At 45.5% G+C, this 21,045-nt stretch overlaps 1 protein-coding gene across 1 annotated transcript in view; it reads left to right on the top strand.

Annotated features, from left to right (window-relative positions):
- The window catches only part of LOC126428071 (organic solute transporter alpha-like protein), an 88,469-nt gene that overhangs the window by 36,471 nt on the left and 30,953 nt on the right, over nucleotides 1-21,045 (top strand). The window contains exons 3-4 of the mRNA XM_050089955.1: nucleotides 6,668-6,819; nucleotides 18,251-18,489. Coding sequence (XP_049945912.1) covers nucleotides 6,668-6,819; nucleotides 18,251-18,489 — 391 coding nt within the window. The remainder of the gene's footprint in view (nucleotides 1-6,667; nucleotides 6,820-18,250; nucleotides 18,490-21,045) is intronic.

Raw genomic sequence — 21,045 nt, forward strand, 5'->3', positions numbered from 1 at the left:
GAATGCAATAAGGCTGAAAGTCGCATGGCCTGTCACGTGACTCTCGCTCCGCCTACTGCTCGAGTTTCATCTGCCTCCTGCACTCAGTCTGCCCGTGGCGTCTGTTTTAAGTAGTTGACGTTTTGTCTGTGCGTCGGAAAATGTTGAGTGTACAGAAAGAACAGCGTGTTAACATCAAATTTTGTTTCAAACTAGGAAAATCTGCAAGTGAAACGTTTGTAATGTTACAACAAGTGTACGGCGATGATTGTTTATCGCGAACACAAGTGTTTGAGTGGTTTAAACGATTTAAAGATGGCCGCGAAGACACCAGTGATGACACTCGCACTGGCAGACCATTGTCAGCAAAAACTGATGCAAACATTGAAAAAATCGGTAAACTTGTTCGACAGGATCGCCGTTTAACAATCAGAGCAGTGTCTCAGTTAACAGGAGTTGACAAGGAAAGTGTTTGGCAGATTCTTCATGAAAGTTTCAACATGAACAAAGTGTGTTCAAAAATGGTTCCAAAGTGTCTCACAATTGAACAGAAGGAACGCCGAAGAATGATTTGTTCTGACATCCTGGAAAACATTGAAAGTGATCCTACCTTCTTACAAAATATTTTACTTGCGATGAATCGTGGTTTTTTACTTACGATCCCGAAACTAAACGCCAATCGATGCATTGGAAAACTCCTGGTTCTCCACGACAAAAAAAAGCACGAATGTCAAAATCGAAATTCAAGGCAATGATGATTGTTTTTTTCGACATCAAAGGGTTTGTGCATATTGATTGGGTACCAGAGTGACAAACAGTGAATCAGCATTACTACATTAGCGTCCTGTCTACCCTACGTGAGCGAGTACGGAGAAAACGGAACGATTTGTGGAGAAAAAAGTCATGGATCCTTCACCAAGACAATGCCCCAGCTCACAGTGCGTTGTCAGTGAAGACGTTTTTGGCAAAACACAACATTCCCATCTTAGATCATCCACCCTACTCACCTGATTTGGCCCCCTGTGACTTTTTTCTTTTCCCTAAAGTCAAGGAACTAGATTTGAGACTGTTGAAGCAGTAAAAGAAAAAGCGACGGAAGTAATGTATGGACTTACCGAAAATGATCTGCAGCATTGCTATGAACAGTGGAAAATTCGTATGGAGCGGTGTAGAGACCGAGGAGGAGAGTACATTGAAGGAGATAACATGACATTGTAAATAATTGTAAATAAATGTTTTTTCCAGCATCAGTCCGGTTTTTTTCTAGCCTTACCTCGTATGTTTCCACGCCTTGCCACTGCTGTCCGGTAACGAGCGTAGTTCGACAGCCTTCTCGAATGTGGTTCGTATATTTTTTTTTTTGGACCACTTTCGTCGTAGTGGGTCCTTCTGCTTCTGGATGTTCTAAGCACCGGATTCTGAAGACGCAGTGCTGTCCGCCGGTTCCGCCTTGCCTGGGTTATCCCATTGTTGTGCTGGTTATCAGGCGTTGGATAGATGGTGCAAGAGTGTTGGCAGGCGTTTAAACTGTCACTAATTTGAAATGCCATCTGGTTAAGTGAATAAAACTCTTGCCTGCATGTCTCATCGTTTATGAAGTTGAGCGACTTTCACAGGTCGATCCTTGGAGCACTGTCTGAGGCCCACTTCTCTTTTGATTTGATCAGATTGTGATGATAGTCAATAAGGCCTTCAGCCATGAATGCAATTTGTCTTAAGAATTTTTAATCAGGTATTGTCTCTTAATATGATTGCCCTTTTTATAATATTTTAGTAAGAATTTGCTATCTAGGTCTTCAGCCGTCAAATTGTTTTTGAATAATTACTATTGGGGCCCTCAGCCAACAAATAATTTGAATTTCTTGTCAATAAGGCCTTCAGCCGTGAATGCAGTTTTGTATTAAGAATTTTTAATTAGATATTGTCTCTTAATATGATTGTCCTTTTTTACAATATTTTAGTAAGAATTTGCTATCTAAGCCTTCAGCCGTCAAATGGTTTTGAGTTATTACTACTGGGGTCTTCACCTGACAAGTAATTTGAATTTATGATCAATAAGGCCTTCAGCTGTGAATGCAATTGGTCTAAAGAATTTTTAATTAGATATTGCCTTAACAGCCAAATTTGATAATTGTTCCTTATCGTCATCCTTATATGCAGTTGGTTCCAAATAAAGTGAACGTGATTGAAAAAAAAAAAAAAAAAAAAAACGAACTGAGCAACCGGTATCTGAGTACGACCTGTCTACACCGAAATCTGCCTTTTCCCTAAGTAAACATGTCTCAGTAACCTCATGCTTTTTGCAGGTGATGCAGTTGTATATGATGAAGTACTGTCTGAAACAGGCTGCATAAATATTCAGTCAGATCTTAATAAGATTTCTAAGTGGTGCGGAGACCAGCAACTTGATTTAAATGTTCAAAAATGTAAAATTGTGCACTTCACAAACAAACGTTGTATCCTATGAGCATAATATCAGTGAGTCACAGTTGGAATCGGCCAACTCATACAAATGCCTGGGTGTAACACATTGTAGGGATGTGAAATGGAATCATCACATAGGCTCAGTTTGGGGTAAAGCAGATGGTAGCCTTCGGTTTATTCATAGAATACTGGGGAAGTGCAATCTAACTACAAAGGAGATCGCCTACAAATCACTCGTGCTACCGGTTCTGGAATATTGCTCAAGTGTGTGGGACTGTACCAGATAGGACTAACAGAGGATATTGAATGTATACAGACAAGGACAGCACGAATTGTTACAGGTTTGTTTGACCGGTAGGGAAGTGTTACAGAAATGCTGAAGAAACTGAACTGGCAGACTCTTGAAGGCAGACGTAAACTATCGGGAGAAAGTCTACGGCTGAAGTTTCGAGTTTAAATTATGACTCTAGGAATATACTACAACCTCTTTCGTATCACTCACATAGGGGTCATGAGGACACGATTAGAATAATTAGAGCACACATAGAGGCATTCAGACTATCACCCTTCCCATGCTCCATACATGAATGGAATGGTAAGAAACCCTAATAATTGGTACAGTGGGACATACCCTCTGCCATGCACTTCACGGTGGTTTGCAGAGTTTAGATGTACACTCACGCTCATAAATTAACGATAATTGCAGAATGTGGTGCCACACAATGTGGCACTACACAAAACTGGTGCTAATAGCATAGGTGCATAGGGAACACACACGACACAGATCTGTAAGTCCATGGTATTGGTGATAAGTTGAGAAAACCGTCTCGAAACACATGTGCTACAAAACGCCACTGTTTCCTGTGCATGTACCCCGACATCAATATGGCATATGATCACCATGCACACGTACACAGGCCGCACAACGCGTTGGCATACTCTGGATCAGGTGGTCGAGCAGCTGCTGGGGTATAGCCTCCCATTCTTTCACCAGTGCCTGTCAGAGCTCCCGAAGTGACCTAAGGGTTTGAAGACGTGCAGTGATACATAGACAGAGAGTATCCGACATGTGCTCGATGGGGTTTAGGTGTGGAGAACAGGCAGACCACTCCATTTACCTGATATCTTCTGTTTCAAGGCACTCCTCCACGATGGCAGCTCGGCGGGGCCGTGCATTATCATCCATCAGGAGGAAGGTGGGATCCACTACCCCTGAAAAGGCGGACATACTGATGCAAAATGACGTCCCAATGCACCTGACCTGTTACAGTTCCTCTGCAGGGGTGTACGTGCACCAATCATAATCCCACCCCACACCATCAAACTACGACCTCCATAGAAAATTCCTTTAAAGGATATTAAGGGGTTGGTATCTGGTTCCTGATTCATGCCGGATGAAAACCCGGCGAGAATCACTGTTCAGACTATACCTGGACTCGTCTGTGAACATAACTTGGGACCACTGTTCCAACGAGCATGTACTGTGTTCTTGACACCAGGCTTTACAGGCTCTCCTGTGACCAGGGGTCAGTGGAATGCACCTTGCAGGTCTCCGGGCGAATAAACCGAGTCTGTTCAGTCGTCTGTAGACTGTGAATCTGGAGACACCTGTTCCAGTGGCTACGGTAAGGTCCCGAGCAAGGCTGCCTGCAGTCATGGCCGTCTGAGGGCACTGATGGTTAGATATCGGCCTTCTTGTGGTGTAGTACACTGTGGACGTCCCGTACTGTAGCGCCTGGACACGTTTCCCGTCTGCTGGAATCGTTGCCATAATCTTGAGATCACGCTTTGTGGCACGCGGACGGCCCATGCTACGACCTGCTTTATTTGACCAGCCTCTAATCGCCCTAGTATTCTCCTCCTCATAACGTCATCAATATGTATTCTTTGAGCTATTTTGAACACACAGTCACCATTAGCATGTCTGAAAACGTCTATACAATTACTCGCTGAACCGTACTCTGACATGCACCAACACACCTCTGCGTATGTGGATTGCTGCCAGCGCCACCGTTCAACGACCGCTGGTCAAATGCACCGCATGGTCGTGCCCAGAGCTTATTTAAACCCGCAAACCACCCACCAGAGCATTGTTTCACCATGTATAGCTTTATCCTTAATTTATGAGCATGAGTGTAGATGCAGATGTCGATGAAGATGTAGAAATAAAAAATTAACAATATGGAAAAATCACATTTTATTATATGCATTTTAAAGATACATTCTTAAGTCATTTCCCCACATAATCACCATTCAGACTGAGCTACTCATCATATTGGGGCACAGGTTTTTAAATAACATATCTGTAGAAATCTGTCACCTGCGACTGCTACCACTGGTTTTAACTGGCAAACAGTTCGGCACCAGTATCAAAGCGTCGTGTAGCGAGCCATGTCTTGATTGTTGAGAAGAAGTGGTAGTCGCTCAGCGCCATATTTGGGCTGATGAAACATCTGCCGTCCACAACCTCGTAGGTGCTCTCGTATACGATTGACCATGTTTGCAGTGCGTTGTCATGAAAAAAAGAAAATTTTTGCGCAAAGTTTTCCCTGACGCTTGTTTTATACCGTCTGCCTTAACTTTGTCAGTGATGGACAATATTTTTCTGAGATAATTGTTGTCTCACATTGAAGGAAATCAACGAGAATCACTTCTTTAGAGTCTCAAAACATAATAGCCATGATCTTTCTTGCTGACAGCGTTTGCAAACACTTCCTTGGTTTCTTTGGAGAATTTGTATGTCCCCACTCCACTGACTGCCTTTTGATTTCACCCAAGTATCACCCCCAGTAACAATACGATCGATAACTAAATGGTTCAAACAGCTCTGAGCTCTATGGGACTCAACATCTGAGGTCATCAGTCCCCTAGAACTTAGAACTACGTACACCTAACTAACTTAATGACACCACACACATCCATGCCCGAGGTAGGATACGAACCTGCGACCATAGCGGTCGCTCGGTTCCAGACTGAAGCGCCTAGGACTGCTCGGCCACACTGGCTGGCCGATCGATAACTTTGTTACTATTTTTCTCGTAATCTTCGAGGAAGGTCAGTGCTGCAGCCAATCTGATTTTTGTGGTCTTTCGTTAGGATTTTGGGAACCCACCTAGCACAATTTTTTTGGTAACCAAGCTTGCCTGCCACAGTGTCAGGCGCAAACTCAGTGAAATTTGGGAAGGATGTTGTGAGCTCCGTAATCGTAAAACGACGATTCTCACAAATTCTGTCGTTGATTTCTATTACCATTCCGCCAGTCACAAGGCTAGACCTACCACTACGGTCCTCATTGTGAACACTGGTACGGCCATTTTTAAAATCAATGCACCACTGCCTCGCTCGGCTTTAACTCATTATTCTTTTTCCGTACACATCACTAAGCTCGCGATGAGTTTCAACTGGTTTTCAGTTTTTTATCAACAAAAACCTAATCACAAACCGCACGTCAGAAGAGACAGGAGTTTCTGTAGCAGCACACATTTTAACATGTCACAAAAAGCAAAAAAGCGGAAACGCAGTCCACCCGCTACCACTGCGTACTGAATGTAGGACCGTTATAACACCAAGATGGCCGCTATAGCACCGCCAACCGCCGCGACAGACCAAAATGTCTGTTACTTTTTGGATGGCCCTCGTACTTTCCTTGTCGTGTCACGAGCCCGTAACGCCATCATGCGGCAATAGTGGTCATACCGTTTTGTCTCATCTATAGCCCTCCCATATCTTGTGGAAAGGGCTCTTTGTGTACAGAGGAAGTTTCCTATTAGGTGGCTGAACAACCCATTGGGGCCTCCCAGCCAACAATGATATATGATTCCTGAATGAGATTTTCACTCTGCAGCGGAGTGTGCACTGATATGAAACTTCCTGGAAGATTAAAACTGTGTGCCAGACCGAGACTCGAACTCGGGACCTTTGCCTTTCGCGGGCAAGTGCTCTACCAACTGAGCTACCCAAGCACGACTCACACCCCGTCCTCACAGCTTTACTTCTACCAGTACCGCGTCTCCTACGTTCCAAACTTTACAGTCGTGCTTGGGTAGCTCAGTTGGTAGAGCACTTGCCCACGAAAGGCAAAGGTCCCGAGTTCGAGTCTCGGTCCGGCACACAGTTTTAATCTGCCAATAAGTTTCAATGGTATATGAGTTTCTCTTTAGCATACAACTATGTTTCACCTGAATGCAATTCTCAGAAGCATTCCACTGTTGACAGACTATGAGGGCTGGAGCACACCCTGTAAGTTCCCCTTCCTGCTTTGCAGAGCTGAGTCCGGTGCTGGTGTGGGTCATCGCCGTCTCCACGGTGGCGGTCCTGTCCACGTGCGCCGTCTACGTCATGAGCTTGTGGCACGTGCTCACCAGGGCGGCACCCACACTCAAGTCGCCCACCAGCTACGTGCTCACCATACACCCAGTGAGTAGCTGCACCCTGTCTACACTCAATACCTTAATGTCGTCAACATTTTATGGACCAGCGGTCAAAGTTATTGCCTCTCGATTTTGGGATCCCGAATCCGATTCCTGGACGGGTAAGAATTTTTTTCTCTCTGATATTGTGTTGTACGGGGTGTTCAGAAAGTCTCTCCTCAGTGCCGTATGATTGTTAGCCTGCCTGGGTTACTTCCCTTCAAGTGAACTCTCCCAACATTCCATTGTTTCGTTTATCTCAGCCAGCGTCAGTAGTATCGTTGGTGTGTGTCGTTACGTGTTGACGTGGACGTTTAAATTTAGTTCCTTTGTTCGTCTGTTTCGTTGTTGTCACTGTTGAAATGCTAACCATGAAGAATGTGTGTTTTTAGTCGAACAAGTGTCCAAAATACATAGTTTCAGTTCGTCAAACATTTAATTCAGTTTTCCCGAAGACAACACTCCCACGTCGCGATACTATGCGAGATTTGGTTAAAAAATTTCGAAGTACGGGCTCAGTGACACATCCACCAAGAAGTGGTCGTCCTAGCGTTTTGTCTGATGTTAAACTACTCGATATTTCCGATAAAATTTCCAAGAGTCCGGACAAGTCAGTAAGAAAACTCTCCCAGGAAATAGATGTTAGTGTCGGAACGGCCCACACAGCTATAAGGAAGGAATTAGAACTTTTCCCATACAAAGTGACAGTCGTGCGAGAACTGAAAAATACTGATCATGGAAAGAGACTGCATTATTGTCAATGAATCAAAAATTTCGTTCAACAAAATGGAAAGGATATTCTTAATGAAACGGTTTTCAGTGATGAGGCGTGGTGGTCTCATTTATCCGGGTACATGAACTCGCAAAATTGTCGTATGCGGAGTACTGCAAATCCCTTGTGTATTCATGAGCATACACTTGCTTCTGTAAAAATAGGAGTTTGGATTGCAATTTCTGGACGTCGGATTGTGGGTCCCACATTTTTCAACGAAACAATAAACGCACAACGATACTGCAGTGATATTCTGTACCCATTCACTGGAGAACTTGTGTTAAGTGAAATACTGAACGGTTATTTTCAGCAAGATAGTACAAGCGAGCATACAGCCCGCGTTTCAATGTCACTGCTTGCTGATGCTTTTGGTGATCGTATGATTTCACAGGGAGTTTGGCCTCCACGATCGCCTGACCTAACACTTCCTGACTTTTTCTTCTGGAGTGCAGCGAAAGCAACTGTCTATAAAAACCGGCGAAAATCCATCGATGAATTTGAAAACTGCAACATCCAATTTCACTGCTTCTGTTACAGAAGAAATGTTGCAGCTTCCGTTTGGGAACATGGTTAGACGAATTGAATTGTGTATTCAAAAACATAGGGGATACTTTCAACATTTAATGTGAAAATTTGTAAGTAATAATGAATATTTAATAAATTAATAACTTGTATTTCACTGAGTTTCATTTCGGTATATTCACTGCAGCATACGGCACGCGCGGCTAACAATCATACGGCACTGCGGAGAGACCTTTTGAACACCCCGTATTAGACATTTCATTATATATGCGATGTCCGTTCTTTTGGATATGTCCAGAAGAACAGCCACATTTTTGATCCTGCAGCCACTATGAATCAAGACACAAAGGGATGAAAGATGTTAGCTGCCAATGAGCACTGGTTTATATGAATGGGGCAAGTTGAAAACTTGTACCATACATAGTGGTTGTAGGATCACAGTGATGTCTGTACTTCCAGACATGTCTGAAAGAATAGGCACCACATGTATAATTAATTAAAGCGATGACACCCAGTCATCCCTTCGGTGTAGATGCACAACAAGCTCGGACTCTTACAGGAATTGGCCAGAAGCTGCAAGTAATGAGGGTAATGCTATACTGGTAGTGTGTGGTATAAGTTGAGAATTTGGATCTGACAGAAGGCGTGCTAGGGTAGTACATGCAGTTTGTGACCGCCCTTTAGAGAGTGGGTATTCAGAAACGAATATTAGATTAAATTCTGTAATACGAAATGATCCAAGAGCCAAAAAACGGTAGTATTCTTTCGAAGAAATAGTTAGTTAAAATTTTACAAAGAGTAGATATTCAAAATAGAATAACGCAAAGTAGTGCAAAGGGAATATAAGGAAAACATAACTGAGCTGCGTTTTGTTTTGAATACAATATATAAACCAATGCGCAGCATTGTTAGCTCTCTTGAGTCTTTGTTTTCAATGGTGCATGTTCGCTGTGTTCCGTGGTAGTCGGAAGCTAGGGATTATAAACCTAATTAAATATCATTCTCATAACTGGGTTAGACATTGGAGTGGTGAATAATACACTCCTGGAAATTGAAATAAGAACACCGTGAATTCATTGTCCCAGGAAGGGGAAACTTTATTGACACATTCCTGGGGTCAGATACATCACATGATCACACTGACAGAACCACAGGCACATAGACACAGGCAACAGAGCATGCACAATGTCGGCACTAGTACAGTGTATATCCACCTTTCGCAGCAATGCAGGCTGCTATTCTCCCATGGAGACGATCGTAGAGATACTGGATGTAGTCCTGTGGAACGGCTTGCCATGCCATTTCCACCTGGCGCCTCAGTTGGACCAGCGTTCGTGCTGGACGTGCAGACCGCGTGAGACGACGCTTCATTCAGTCCCAAACATGCTCAATGGGGGACAGATCCGGAGATCTGGCTGGCCAGGGTAGTTGACTTACACCTTCTAGAGGACGTTGGGTGGCACGGGATACATGCGGACGTGCATTGTCCTGTTGGAACAGCAAGTTCCCTTGCCGGTCTAGGAATGGTAGAACGATGGGTTCGATGACGGTTTGGATGTACTGTGCACTATTCAGTGTCCCCTCGACGATCACCAGTGGTGTACGGCCAGTGTAGGAGATCGCTCCCCACACCATGATGCCGGGTGTTGGCCCTGTGTGCCTCGGTCGTATGCAGTTCTGATTGTGGCGCTCACCTGCACGGCGCCAAACACGCATACGACCATCATTGGCACCAAGGCAGAAGCGACTCTCATCGCTGAAGACGACACGTCTCCATTCGTCCCTCCATTCACGCCTGTCGCGACACCACTGGAGGCGGGCTGCACGATGTTGGGGCGTGAGCGGAAGACGGCCTAACGGTGTGCGGGACCGTAGCCCAGCTTCATGGAGACGGTTGCGAATGGTCCTCGCCGATACCCCAGGAGCAACAGTGTCCCTAATTTGCTGGGAAGTGGCGGTGCGGTCCCCTACGGCACTGCGTAGGATCCTACGGTCTTGGCGTGCATCCGTGCGTCGCTGCGGTCCGGTCCCAGGTCGACGGGCACGTGCACCTTCCGCCGACCACTGGCGACAACATCGATGTACTGTGGAGACCTCACGCCCCACGTGTTGAGCAATTCGGCGGTACGTCCACCCGGCCTCCCGCATGCCCACTATACGCCCTCGCTGAAAGTCCGTCAACTGCACATACGGTTCACGTCCACGCTGTCGCGGCATGCTACCAGTGTTAAAGACTGCGATGGAGCTCCGTATGCCACGGCAAACTGGCTGACACCGACGGCGGCGGTGCACAAATGCTGCGCAGCTAGCGCCATTCGACGGCCAACACCGTGGTTCCTGGTGTGTCCGCTGTGCCGTGCGTGTGATCATTGCTTGTACAGCCCTCTCGCAGTGTCCGGAGCAAGTATGGTTGGTCTGACACACCGGTGTCAATGTGTTCTTTTTTCTATTTCCAGGAGTGTAGATTATTTTGAGATATTGGGACGGAAAATAGTTGGACCTTCTCATACTAATATCTTTGCCGAGCGTTGTCAAGGCTATTCTGCTAATAAACGAGACGTGAGATATAGTGCCTGTGAAAAGGCTAAATTTGTGCTGAACAGACATTGAAAGAACTCGAACTTATAATTAATATCGTGTCGGGAGAATTAAGAATCTTAGACATTGTAAAGCCGGAGACATATTTATGATTTATCAGATATTAGTAGTAAAAGACAGTTTCATGGAAATCATATCTTTGGTGATAGGAACGCGAAGGAATGTGGTACGATACACACTAGGATCAACTCTTTCTTCATTGATTCCCCAGTGCCATCTCTCATCAATTTAAGAATTGAAGTATGTCAATAAAACAGAATACATACGAGACTTTCTCCGTGTTTTCTAAATCCCAAAAATCATCTAGTACATAGACAATTATGTCTGTGAACATTCAAGGGTTATTGAGAAAAGCTGATCAACCTGTTACAAACTGATAATAGGATTTATCGTAGGCATATTGACTACGAAGTTAACTAAATCGCCGGCCGTTGTGGCCGAGCGGTTCTAGGCGCTTCAGTTCTGAACCGCGCTGCTGCTACGATCGCAGGTTCGAATCCTGCCTCGGGCATGGATGTGTGTGATGTCCTTAGTTAATTAGGTTAAGTAGTTCTAAGTCGAGGGGACTGATGACCTCACATGTTAAGTCCCATATTGCTTAGAGCCACTTGAACCATTTGGCAACTAAATCAAATTATTAGGGGAACAAAAATTTAAAAAAATGGATTGGCACCCGATTGATATGTAACACCCGAGTAATAAATAAAATCACTTTCTTTGGATCCGTCGTAGTTGAAAGTATACGAAATATCCCTGGAAATAAAAAACGAGATCAATTTTCAAGTGCTAGTTCACACAATTAGATTCACAACGTGATTCAAAGATGTTTTATGCCCAACCCACACGGCAGGGAATGGCTCTCAACTAGCCGGGACAATATATATACACACTTGTGAGATCAGCTCCGCTGCCGAAGGAGGAAACGTCGAAGCGATATCATTGCAGTTGCGACGACGGTGGCTGAGCGGGCATAAGTTGTGGTGACCACTGTGTCTGGATAGTGTAGTGGCCAGAACATCTGCTTAGCAAGCAGGAGACCAGGGTTCGAAGCCCAGTCTGGCACAAATTTTCAACTTGCCCCATTGATGTAAGTCAATGCCCACTGGTATCTAGTGTCTTGAATTTCTTTGTATCCTAATAATTTCATTTGATCTTCATCATAAAGACACGTAAGTCTCTGATTCAGGGACAAATAGAAAGACTTGCACCTAGATGGAGTCCCAGACAATAATGCCATATGATACCTTCCATCATGATGTGGACGCCACCTCACAGTATAGGATGTATCAGGAATTTTTGTTGTTAATCTAAAATTTCTGAGTGCAACTCAAGTTTCCACACTCTATGCCTATGACCGTGTCTTCCAGCCTATGTGCTAAGCAGAATCATCACCTTAGCATTATGTTTTTGAAATGCAGTGTCCCTCCTACGTTGCGCCTGAGCGACCATTAAGGAACTGGGGCAAGGGGCGTGACCAGAGGATCCGACGAAAGACAGACGACGATCTTTCTGGCTCCATACCATGATTCCAGGAGTTGGAGAGATATGAGAATTGAGAGGGTACATTCCCATAGAATGTGAACTGCAAAAAAAGAAAGGCGGACACGACTACTAACTGCACAAGCCTTGTTGTGATGGAGAAATGGATGCGGCGTTTAGGCACAACCTGAGGTCCACAAGAAGCAACTTAAATCACTTAATAACACTAAGTCTTCCGGTCCAGACTGTGTACAAATTAGGTTCCTTTCAGAGTAAAGTGATGCAGTAGCTCCATAGTTAACAATCATATACAACCGCTCACTCGACGGAAGAAGCGTACCGAAAGACTAGAAATTTGCACAAGTCAGACCAATATTGAAGAAAGGTAGTAGGAGTAATCCACTAAATTACACGCCCATATCATTAACTTTGATATGCAGCATGATTTTGGGACATATATTGCGTTCGGTCTATTGGCACACATTCAACACAGATTTAGAAAATGTCGTTCTTTTGAAACACAACTAGCTCTTTACACACACGAAGTGTTGAGTGCTATTGACCAAAGATTTTACATTGATTCTGCATTTCTAGATTTCCGGAAGACTTTTGACACTGTACCTCACAAGTGGCTTGTAGGGAAATTGCGTGCTTATGGGATATCGTCTCAGTAATGTGACTGGATTTGTGATTTCCTGTCAGAGGTCACAGTTCGTAGTAGCTGACGGAAAGTTATCGAGTAAAACAGAAGTGATTTCTGACGTTTTCCGAGGTAGCGTTACGGGCCCTCTCCTGTTCCTTATCTATCGGGTGACCAAAAAGTCAGTATAAATTTGAAAACTGAATAAATCGCGGAATAATGTACACTCCTGGAAATTGAAATAAGAACACCGTGAATTCATTGTCCCAGGAAGAGGAAACTTTATTGACACATTCTTGGGGTCAGATACATCACATGATCACACTGACAGAACCACAGGCACATAGACACAGGCAACAGAGCATGCACAATGTCGGCACTAGTACAGTGTATATCCACCTTTCGCAGCAATGCAGGCTGCTATTCTCCCATGGAGACGATCGTAGAGATGCTGGATGTAGTCCTGTGGAACGGCTTGCCATGCCATTTCCACCTGGCGCCTCAGTTGGACCAGCGTTCGTGCTGGACGTGCAGACCGCGTGAGACGACGCTTCATCCAGTCCCAAACATGCTCAATGGGGGACAGATCCGGAGATCTTGCTGGCCAGGGTAGTTGACTTACACCTTCTAGAGCACGTTGGGTGGCACGGGATACATGCGGACGTGCATTGTCCTGTTGGAACAGCAAGTTCCCTTGCCGGTCTAGGAATGGTAGAACGATGGGTTCGATGACGGTTTGGATGTACCGTGCACTATTCAGTGTCCCCTCGACGATCACCAGTCGTGTACGGCCAGTGTAGGAGATCGCTCCCCACACCATGATGCCGGGTGTTGGCCCTGTGTGCCTCGGTCGTATGCAGTCCTGATTGTGGCGCTCACCTGCACGGCGCCAAACACGCATACGACCATCATTGGCACCAAGGCAGAAGCGACTCTCATCGCTGAAGACGACACGTCTCCATTCGTCCCTCCATTCACGCCTGTCGCGACACCACTGGAGGCGGGCTGCACGATGTTGGGGCGTGAGCGGAAGACGGCCTAACGGTGTGCGGAACCTTAGCCCAGCTTCATGGAGACGGTTGCGAATGGTCCTCGCCGATACCCCAGGAGCAACAGTGTCCCTAATTTGCTGGGAAGTGGCGGTGCGGTCCCCTACGGCACTGCGTAGGATCCTACGGTCTTGGCGTGCATCCGTGCGGCGCTGCGGTCCGGTCCCAGGTCGACGGGCACGTGCACCTTCCGCCGACCACTGGCGACAACATCGATGTACTGTGGAGACCTCACGCCCCACGTGTTGAGCAATTCGGCGGTACGTCCACCCAGCCTCCCGCATGCCCACTATACGCCCTCGCTCAAAGTCCGTCAACTGCACATACGGTTCACGTCCACGCTGTCGCGGCATGCTACCAGTGTTAAAGACTGCGATGGAGCTCCGTATGCCACGGCAAACTGGCTGACACTGACGGCGGCGGTGCACAAATGCTGCGCAGCAAGCGCCATTCGACGGCCAACACCGCGGTTCCTGGTGTGTCCGCTGTGCCGTGCGTGTGATCATTGCTTGTACAGCCCTCTCGCAGTGTCCGGAGCAAGTATGGTTGGTCTGACACACCGGTGTCAATGTGTTCTTTTTTCCATTTCCAGGAGTGTAGATAGAGAGGTACAAATTGACACACATGCTTGGAATGACATGGGGTTTTATTAGAACCTCGTATCACTAACAGTCGAGATGACAGGTATCTTATCTGCAAGGCTGTAACGGATCGTGCAGCCACGATCCCTGAGTCAACAGATGGGGACGTTTGCAAGACAACAACCATGTGCACGAACAGTTCGACGACGTTTGCAGCAGCATGGACCATCAGCTCGGAGACCACGGCTGCGGTTACCCTTGACGCTGCATCACAGACAGGAGCGCCTGCGATCTACATCTACATGATTACTCTGCAAGTCACATTCAAGTGCTTAGCAGAGGGTTCATCGAACCACAATCATACTATCTCTCTACCATTCCACTCCCGAACAGCGCGCGGGAAAAACGAACGCCTAAACCTTTCTGTTCGAGCTCTGATTTCTCTTATTCTATTTTGGTGATCATTCCTACCTATGTAGGTTGGGCTCAGCAAAATATTTTCGCATTCGGAAGAGAAAGTTGGTGACTGAAATTTCGTAAATAGATCTCGCCGTGACGAAAAACGTCTTTGTTTTAATGACTTCCATCCCAACTCGCGTATCATATCTGCCACACTCTCTCCCCTATTACGTGATAATACAAAACGAGATGCCTTTTTTTGCACCCTTTCGATGTCCTCCGTCAATCCCACATGGTAAGGATCCCAAACCCCGCAGCAATATTCTAACAGAGGACGAACGAGTGTAGTGCAAGCTGTCTCTTTAGTGGACTTGTTGCATCTTCTAAGTGTCCTGCCAATGAAACGCAACCTTTGGCTCGCCTTCCCCACAATATTATCTATGTGGTCTTTCCAACTGAAGTTGTTCGTAATTTTAACACCCAGGTACTTAGTTGAATTGACAGCCTTGAGAATTGTACTATTTATCGAGTAATCTAATTCCAACGGATTTATTTTGGAACTCATGTGGATCACCTCATACTTTTCGTTATTTAGCGTCAACTGCCACCTGCCACGCCATACAGCAATCTTTTCTAAATTGCTTTGCAACTGATACTGGTCCTCGGATGACCTTACTAGACGGTAAATTACAGCATCATCTGTGAACAACATAACAGAACTGCTCAGATTGTCACCCAGGTCATTTATATAGATCAGGAACAGCGGAGGTCCCAGGACGCTTCCCTTCAATTTTACTCGATGATTTGCCGTCTATTACTACGAACTGCGACCTTACAGACAGGAAATCACGAATCCAGTCGCAGGCCCGCAGCTTGATTAGAAGTCGCTTGCGAGGAACGGTGTCAAAAGCTCTCCGGAAATCTAGAAATACGGAATCAACTTGAGATCCCCTGTCGGTAGCGGCCATTAGTTCATGCGAATAAAGAGCTAGCTGCGTTGCACAAGAACGATGTTTTCTGAAACCATGCTCTTTTCGTATCAATAGATCGTTCCCTTCGAGGTGATTCATAACGTTTGAATACAATATATGCTCCAAACCCTACTGCAAACCGACGTCAATGATATAGGTCTGTAGTTCGATGGATTACTCCTACCACCCTTCTTAAACACTGGTGCGACCTGCGCAATTTTCCAATCTGTAGGTACAGATCTATCGGTGAGCGAGCGGTTGTGTATGATTGCTAAGTAGGGAGCTATTGTATCGGCGTAATCTGAAAGGAACCTAATCGGTATACAATCTGGACCTGAAGACTTGCCGTATCAAGCGATTGGAGTTGCTTTGCAACCCCTAAGGTATCTACTTCTAAGAAACTCATGCTAGCAGCTGTTCGTGTTTCAAATTCTGGAATATTCCATTCGTCTTCCCCGGTGAAGGAATTTCGGAAAACTGCGTTCAATAACTCCGCTTTAGCGGCACAGTCGTCGGTAACAGTACCATCGGCACTGCGCAGCGAAGGTATTGACTGCGTCTTGCCGCTTGTGTACTTTACATACGACCAGAATTTCTTCGGATTTTCTACCAAATTTCGAGACAATGTTTCGTTGTGGAACCCATTAAAGGCATCTCGCATTGAAGTCCGTGCCAAATTTCGCGCGTTTGTAAATTTTAGCCAATCTTCGGGATTTCGCGTTCTTCTGAAATTCGGCTTGCTTTTTCCGTTGCCTCTGCAACAGCGTTCGGACCTGTTTTGTGTACCATGGGGATCAGTTCCATCTCTTACCAATTTATGAGGTATGAATCTCTCAATTGCTGTTGCTACTATATCTTTGAATTTGAGCCACATCTCGTCTACATTTGCATAGTCAGTTCGGAAGGAGTGGAGATTGTCTCTTAGGAAGGCTTCTAGTGACACTTTGTCCGCTTTTTTAAATAAAATTATTTTGCGTTTGTTTCTGGTGGATTTGGAAGAAACGGTATTGAGCCTAGCTACAACGACCTTGTGATCACCAATCCCTGTATCAGTCATGATGCTCTCTATTAGCTCTGGATTGTTTGTGGCTAATAGGTCAAGTGTGTTTTCGCAACCATTTACAATTCGCGTATGTTCGTGGGCTAACTGCTCGAAATAATTTTCGGAGAAAGCATTTAGGACAATCTCGGAAGATGTTTTCTGCCTACTCATCGACGAACCTTAGTGTACGAATGGCAAATCGTCATTTTTTCGGACGAATCCAGATTATGTTTACAGCATCACGATGGTCGCATCCGTATTTGGCGACATCGCGGTGAACGGACATTAGAAGCGTGTATTCGTCATCGCCATACTGGCTTGTCACCCGGCGTGATGGTATGGAGTGCCATTGGTTACACGTCTCGGTCACCTCTTGTTCGCACTGACGGCACTTTGAACAGTGGACGTTACATTTCAGATGTGTTACGACCCGTGGCTCTACCCTTCATTCGATCCCTGCGAAACCCTACATTTCAGCAGGATAATGCACGGCCGCATGTTGCAGGTCCTGTACGAGCCTTCCGGATACAGAAAATGTTCGACGGCTGCCCTGGCCAGCACATTCTGCAGATCTCTCACCAATTGAAAACGTTTGGTCAATGGTGGCCGAGCAACTGGCTCGTCACAATACGCCAGTCACTACTCTTGATGAACTGTGGTATCGTGTTGAAGCTGCATGGGCAGCTGTACCTGTACATGCCATCCAAACTCTGTTTGACTCAATGCCCAGGCGTATCAAGCCCGTTATTACGGCCAGAGTTGGTTGTTCTGGGTACTGATTTCTCAGGATCCATGCACCCAAATTGCGTAAAAATGTAATCACATGTCAGTTCTAGTATAATATATTTGTCCTATGATTACCGGTTTATCATCTGCATTTCTTCTTGGTGTAGCAGTTTTAATGGCCAGTAATGTAATTAAGGTTCAAATGGTTCAAATGGCTCTGAGCACTATGGGACGACATCAGAGGTCATCAGTCCCATAGAACTTAGAACTACTTAAACCTATCTAGCCTAAGGACATCACACACATCCATGCCGAAGGCAGGATTCGAACCTTCGACCGCAGCCTTCGCGCAGTTCCAGACTGAAGCCCCTAGAACCACTCGGCTACACTGGCCGTCACCAATTAAGGGACCCCCGCTATTTGTACCCCCGGGCGTGTTACAACATCAAATGCCGTGTCCATGTATGGCCATATATGGCGATGTCACAAGCACCTGTGACATCACAGCCATCAGACAGTATATGTAAAGGCATACCAGCAGCCCACTGGCAGTCGGACCACTTGACAATGGCCAAAGTGCTCGGCCGAAAGCTCACGTAATTTATGCAGTGCTACTGCCGCGAGACTCTGCATCCTTACATTTCGCCTCGTGTCGACAGGTGGCGGCTGTGGCGTCGTACATCTCGGTGCTGATCCCGCGCACGTACTTCCTGATGGAGGCGCTGGTGCAGGACCTGTTCACCATCTGCGTGTACCAGATGTTCTGCCTGCTGGCCGCCTACTACGAGCAGGAGGGCGTCTCGCGCAAGCTGCGCGGCGCCTGCATCCGGCTGAGCACGGGACCCTGCTGCTGCCTGCCATGCTGCCGACGCCTCTGCACGCCCGTGCCGCTCACCAGGTCCGTACTAGAGATCGGTAGGTCGCGAACGAACGGGTGCAAAAGGAACGGTTCACCAGGGTGAACGAAAGGACCGAGGAACGAAATCCAAGGGACGATCGGTTCATAGTTCACTTCGGTCGCGGCGGTCTATTTATAGTTCCCGGGAACGAAGAACGATCGGTTCATAGTTCACTAGTTCACTTCGGTCACTGCGGTCACTTCGGCAGTTCTCGTTCCAGCCTCGGTCGCGTGCTCGTCTCACAAGGGGAGGCCGCCAATTGTGAAATTCAGATTCGATTCATACTGCGCATAATAAAAGCTCATGGCCAGACGTGTAATGTGGCAAAGCACCAAGATGCACGTCTCAGCCGTTGTCGAGTAAATCGACAGTTAAAATAAACCGTTGCGGTGAAATACTCTCTACGATTGATGATTTTCTACAGCGTCGTGGCGCAGCGGTAAGCGCACGGGTTCGTAACCCAAAAGTCACCGGATCGAATCTCCCACCATGCAACCTTTTTTTTTTGTATTTGTTTTTTGTAATTCAAATGTGTGTACACACACACACACACACACACACACACACACACACATATATATATATATATACATATATATATATATATATATATATATATATATATATATATATATATATAATTCTATCGCTGCTCGTTTAGTTTTTATTGCTGTTTCAAATATACCGGTAATTTTTGAAACACCCTGTATATATATATATATATATATATATATATATATATATATATATATGTGTGTGTGTGTGTGTGTGTGTGTGTGTGTACACACATTTGAATTACAAAAAACAAATACAATATATATATATATATATATATATATATATATATATATATATATATAGGGTGTTTCAAAAATTACCGGTATATTTGAAACGACAATAAAAACTAAACGAGCAGCGATAGAATTACACCGTTTGTTGCAATATGCTTGGGACAACAGTACATTTTCAGGCGAACAAACTTTCGAAATTACAGTAGTTACAATTTTCAACAACAGATGGCGCTGCAAGTGATGTGAAAGATATAGAAGACAACGCAGTCTGTGGGTGCGCCATTCTGTACATCGTCTTTCTGCTGTAAGCGTGTGCTGTTCACAACGTGCAAGTGTGCTGTAGACAACATGGTTTATTCCTTAGAACAGAGGATTTTTCTGGTGTTGGAATTCCACCGTCTAGAACACAGTGTTGTTGCAACAAGACGAAGTTTTCAACGGAGGTTTAATGTAACCAAAGGACCGAAAAGCGATACAATAAAGGATCTGTTTGAAAAATTTCAACGGACTGGGAACATGACGGATGAACGTGCTGGAAAGGTAGGGCGACTGCGTATGGCAACCACAGAGGGCAACGCGCAGCTAGTGCAGCAGGTGATCCAACAGCGGCCTCGGGTTTCCGTTCGCCGTGTTGCAGCTGCGGTCCAAATGACGCCAACGTCCACATATCGTCTCATGCGCCAGAGTTTACACCTCTATCCATACAAAATTCAAATGCGGCAACCCCTCAGCGCCGCTACCATTGCTGCACGAGAGACATTCGCTAACGATACAGTGCACAGGATTGATGACGGCGATATGCATGTGGGCAGCATTTGGTTTACTGACAAAGCTTATTTTTACCTGGACGGCTTCGTCAATAAACAGAACTGGCGCATATAGGGGACCAAAAAGCCCCATGTTGCAGTCCCATCGTCCCTGCATCCTCAAAAAGTACTGGTCTGGGCCGCCATTTCTTCCAAAGGAATCAATGGCCCATTTTTCAGATCCGAAACGATTACTGCATCACGCTATCTGGACATTCTTCGTGAATTTGTGGCGGTACAAACTGCCTTAGACGACACTGCGAACACCTCGTGGTTTATGCAAGATGGTGCCCGACCACATCGCACGGCCGACGTCTTTAATTTCCTGAATGAATATTTCGATGATCGTGTGATTGCTTTGGGCTATCCGAAACATACAGGAGGCGGCGTGGATTGGCCTCCCTATTCGCCAGACATGAACCCCTGTGACTTCTTTCTGTGGGGACACTTGAAAGACCAGGTGTACCGCCAGAATCCAGAAACAATTGAACAGCTGAAGCAGTACATCTCATCTGCATGTGAAGCCATTCCGCCAGACACGTTGTCAAAGGTTTCGGGTAATTTCATTCAGAGACTACGCCATATTATTGCTACGCATGGTGGATATGTGGAAAATATCGTACTATAGAGTTTCCCAGACCGCAGCGCCATCTGTTGTTGAAAATTGTAACTACTGTAATTTCGAAAGTTTGTCTGCCTGAAAATGTACTGTTGTCCCAAGCATATTGCAACAAACGGTGTATTTCTATCGCTGCTCGTTTAGTTTTTATTGCCGTTTCAAATATACCGGTCATTTTTGAAAAACCCTGTATATATATATATATATATATATATATATATATATATATAATTCCCGGCAATCAGATGCAACAATTATGCATATACTAAGTTGTTCAAAGTCGTTTGTCGTGGAAAAACTGGCGTCTTCGAACATCATTATGTTTTCCGCAAACAAAGT

Source organism: Schistocerca serialis, chromosome 12, assembly GCF_023864345.2.
Source record: "Schistocerca serialis cubense isolate TAMUIC-IGC-003099 chromosome 12, iqSchSeri2.2, whole genome shotgun sequence".
NCBI classification, from domain to species: Eukaryota; Metazoa; Arthropoda; class Insecta; order Orthoptera; family Acrididae; genus Schistocerca; species Schistocerca serialis.